The following is a 3,521-nucleotide window of genomic DNA, read 5'->3' on the forward strand; positions in this document are numbered from 1 at the left end:
TATCAACGTGCATTATTTGTACAATTAGGAGGCATCTGAACACTGTTATTGTTAAGGGTTTTGCTATGATTTAGCTGTTTGTGCATTCAAACAATAATCAAACAATAGATCTGATGATCTTTGACTCAATCTTTCAATGTAGCAACATTTATCAGTCAAACCAAACAAATGAGTTTACCATGGCACAATGAATCAGGAAGTGCTATAATACTGCATTGTACAGTACATCACAAATCTTGCTTTATGCTGATATTAGTAAGTTTTAGTGAATCAGTTTATCATTTTACACCAAGATAAACATGGCTGAGATTCTTCTTGGACTTTTCTACCCTCTGTGTCTTATTCCATATGCTGTTACTATCTTTCAATAAACTGAATTTATCAATGACAACCGTGTGACTGTATCTGTACATACAGACTGTACATGATCATAAAACGTCTTGGCTTTCAGGACAAACAGATGAATGTTTGCAATGATCCTGCTTCCCAAATGTTTTCCAGCGTGAAGAGTTACAGTTTGACTCGGAGAGATCCAACTGCAGGTTTGTCAGAACAAAACTCGTCCCACCAAGATGGCCTTTCCAGGACGTTCTTACCCTGCATAACTGTAGACCACAGGTTTTTGTAGAGCTGAAACACACGAGATACAGAATCACAAAGTCCCTAATTACAAAAAACACTTGCATTGCTGGACCAATATAAGGTCATGTATCTTACTATCAGTAACACCTCTTCAATTCTACTAAAACCAGGGTTTCTGCAGGTTTGATGAAGGAAAATGTACACTCTAAAAAATGCTGGGTTAAATATAACCCAGAGCTAGGTTAAAAAGGGACAAACCCAGCTATTGGGTTGTTTTGACCCAGCGGTTGGGTTGTTTTGAACCCAACCGCTGTTATAATTAACCCAGCATTTTTTAGAGTGTACATTTTACAACTTCCAACTGACCTAAATTACTTTTGAATTCATAAAAAATAAAAAAAGTTTAAGAATACCTTTGCTACCAAGCACTAGAATATGGAAATAACTTTTATCATACTTCTGATCCCACTGAAGTGCTGTTCTTCCACAGTATTTTTTGTCTTGTTTTCCAGTGCAAATGTCTAAAGATTTTACTTCAGAAGTAAAATTACATTAGAATTCTTGTTTTCTGTGAAAGTGATTAAAATTAAGCGAGTTCATGATTAAAACAAGCACAGATATCTGCCAATCAACTTAATTCAAAGGGAAAACAAGTTCTCATACCCCATGGACAGATATTTGTTCTTGTTTTAAGCATATACTAACATAATTGTGTTCATTTTTTAATTTTACATTTGCATCTCAAATAAATGTATTTGAGATAAGGATGTTTAGATATCTGTATTGGAAAACAAAAATACTACATTAATTTAATGTCATGACTTTATGAATTCAATACTTTCTGCTCTGATTTAAGGCTTTTTAAGGCCTTACTTTGTGGAAGGGTGAATTAAGACTTTTTAAAGGGGTGGTTGATTGCGATTTCACTTTTTTAACGTTAGTGTGTAATGTTGCTGTTTGAGCATAAACAATATCTGCAAAGTTACGAAGCTGAAAGTTCAATGCAAACGGAGATATCGTCTTTTAAAATTCTGGCAGTTTAATGCCTACAAAAACGGCTGGTAGGGACTACAACGAGTTACTTCCCGGGTTCGTGACATAACAAGCCCAGATAAACCTGCCCCCGGGGAAAGACAGCAAAGGGGGCGATGCCATGCTGTGCTGCTTTAGAGAAGAGGAAGAAAACTAGGGGTGCACGTAAAAATCTATTCATATATGAATCGCGATTCTGTCTTCTAACGATTCTAATAGATTCACTGAGGACAATAAAAGCAGTCAAAATTAACAAAAGAGCAACAATACTGTATATAAGTGCAAATGACAAGTCTCGGTTATATATAATATTATATATATATTATACACACACATATATACAAAGAAAAACAAGTAGATAGAATAAAAAAAATAGAAAGCTAGTGTTTTTTTTGTTTTGTTTTTTTTTTATAAAAAAAAAAGATACTTTTTCACTGACTTATTTCAATTATACACTTATTTTTTACATAGCTATGAGAAGCGTTAAACATGGACGCGCGTGCAGTTGCCGTACTGTATTAAAGCTTTAATCAGGATAAAAACGTATATTAAAAGCTAACATAAGCAGTAGCATTTACAAATAACAGCATAACTAAAAGTATGAGACAACAACAAACAAAAAAACATAGGCCTACCATTAAAAGGTTCTGCATGATCCTCTTCACTAATATCCTCTGCTTCTCAATCGGGCTCAAACTGAGTAAGCGATATTAACGACGCCGTTGTTTACAATACAACCGAAGCACATGCCGCTGAGGTGAGGGGCGGGACATTTAGACACGCACTAGATGCGGTTTAGCCAATCACAACACAGCCCATCGCCTATTTCTGAGGGTGGGGCTTCAAAAAAACAGGAAAAGATCAGCCCGTTTCTCAGAGAAGTGACAGAGTGGTGTGGAATAAAGGTAAATTATGTGAAAAATAATGCGTTTTTTTTTTTTTTTAAACGAAGCATTAACACATGTTAGATTGCACCCCATAAACACAATCAAGCCTAGAAAAAAAACAGTGAACCACCCCTTTGACCCGCAGAAACCATGCAACAAAAGACAAGCATGTGGAGGGCTTTAATAAATAAGACTGCCTTTTATCAGAACCTCAGATGAGTCAGAAAATGAATTGAATGCCAAAGTGAAGAGTTCATTTCCAGTAAACATCTTCCCAACTGTAAACATGAAGTGTTTCACTCAGCAGGGGAATCAGTACAAAGGTCTCTGTGTCAGTGGGGCGTGTGTGTGTGTGTGTGTGTTTGACTGCTCAGCTCTGTCTAAGCTCTGTTTTTTTCTTAACCTCAGAAATGTATGTCCTGCCAAACAAGTGCTGAGAGAATATGACTGGAGGAATGAGTCAGTAACCATAATGTCTAGTCAGAATCATGTTTCTGAAGGGATTTTAAGGGCAGTACAATAGAAAAACCCTCTATAGATTTTTTACTGGGAATTAGTTTGTTTTTATTAACTTGTCTGCTTTTTTCTTGTTGTTTTGTGAAAAGAGGAAATAAATGCACCTCCCAAAGTTCTAATGATTGGTGGCGATGTTGACTTTACCCCCCTTAAGTGACACATTAAGCTGTAATATGTTCCAGTAAATATTGCATCATCACTAGATGTCAGTCTCAAAGGCCAACTTATTTAATAGACTAGCAGGAAAAAATAATTCTATTTAGAAAAGACCTTTTTATATTTCCAAATCTGTAAACAACAAAAGGTATAATTATGTATTTTTCTCATAAAAACTTCCCTAAATATGTGAACAGTACATCGGAAAAAAATATGATAAAAAATTATGTACACTTACATGAATACAGTCATAACAGTGGCCTTAAAATGTCTTTAAATGTGGATACACACACACACACACACACACACACACACACACACACACATATATACATATCACTGGACAAT

General features: G+C 35.4%; 1 protein-coding gene across 1 annotated transcript in view; it reads right to left on the reverse strand.

The window, feature by feature from the left end:
• The window catches only part of LOC107661972 (peroxisomal acyl-coenzyme A oxidase 3-like), a 21,594-nt gene continuing 18,073 nt past the window's right edge, over positions 1 to 3,521 (reverse strand). Inside the window, exon 11 of the mRNA XM_016451798.1 lies at positions 1 to 630. Coding sequence (XP_016307284.1) covers positions 511 to 630 — 120 coding nt within the window. The 3' untranslated portion in view covers positions 1 to 510. The remainder of the gene's footprint in view (positions 631 to 3,521) is intronic.

The sequence above is a fragment of the Sinocyclocheilus anshuiensis genome, unplaced genomic scaffold (assembly GCF_001515605.1).
Source record: "Sinocyclocheilus anshuiensis isolate Anshui unplaced genomic scaffold, SAMN03320099.WGS_v1.1 scaffold603, whole genome shotgun sequence".
In the NCBI taxonomy this organism is placed as follows: domain Eukaryota; kingdom Metazoa; phylum Chordata; class Actinopteri; order Cypriniformes; family Cyprinidae; genus Sinocyclocheilus; species Sinocyclocheilus anshuiensis.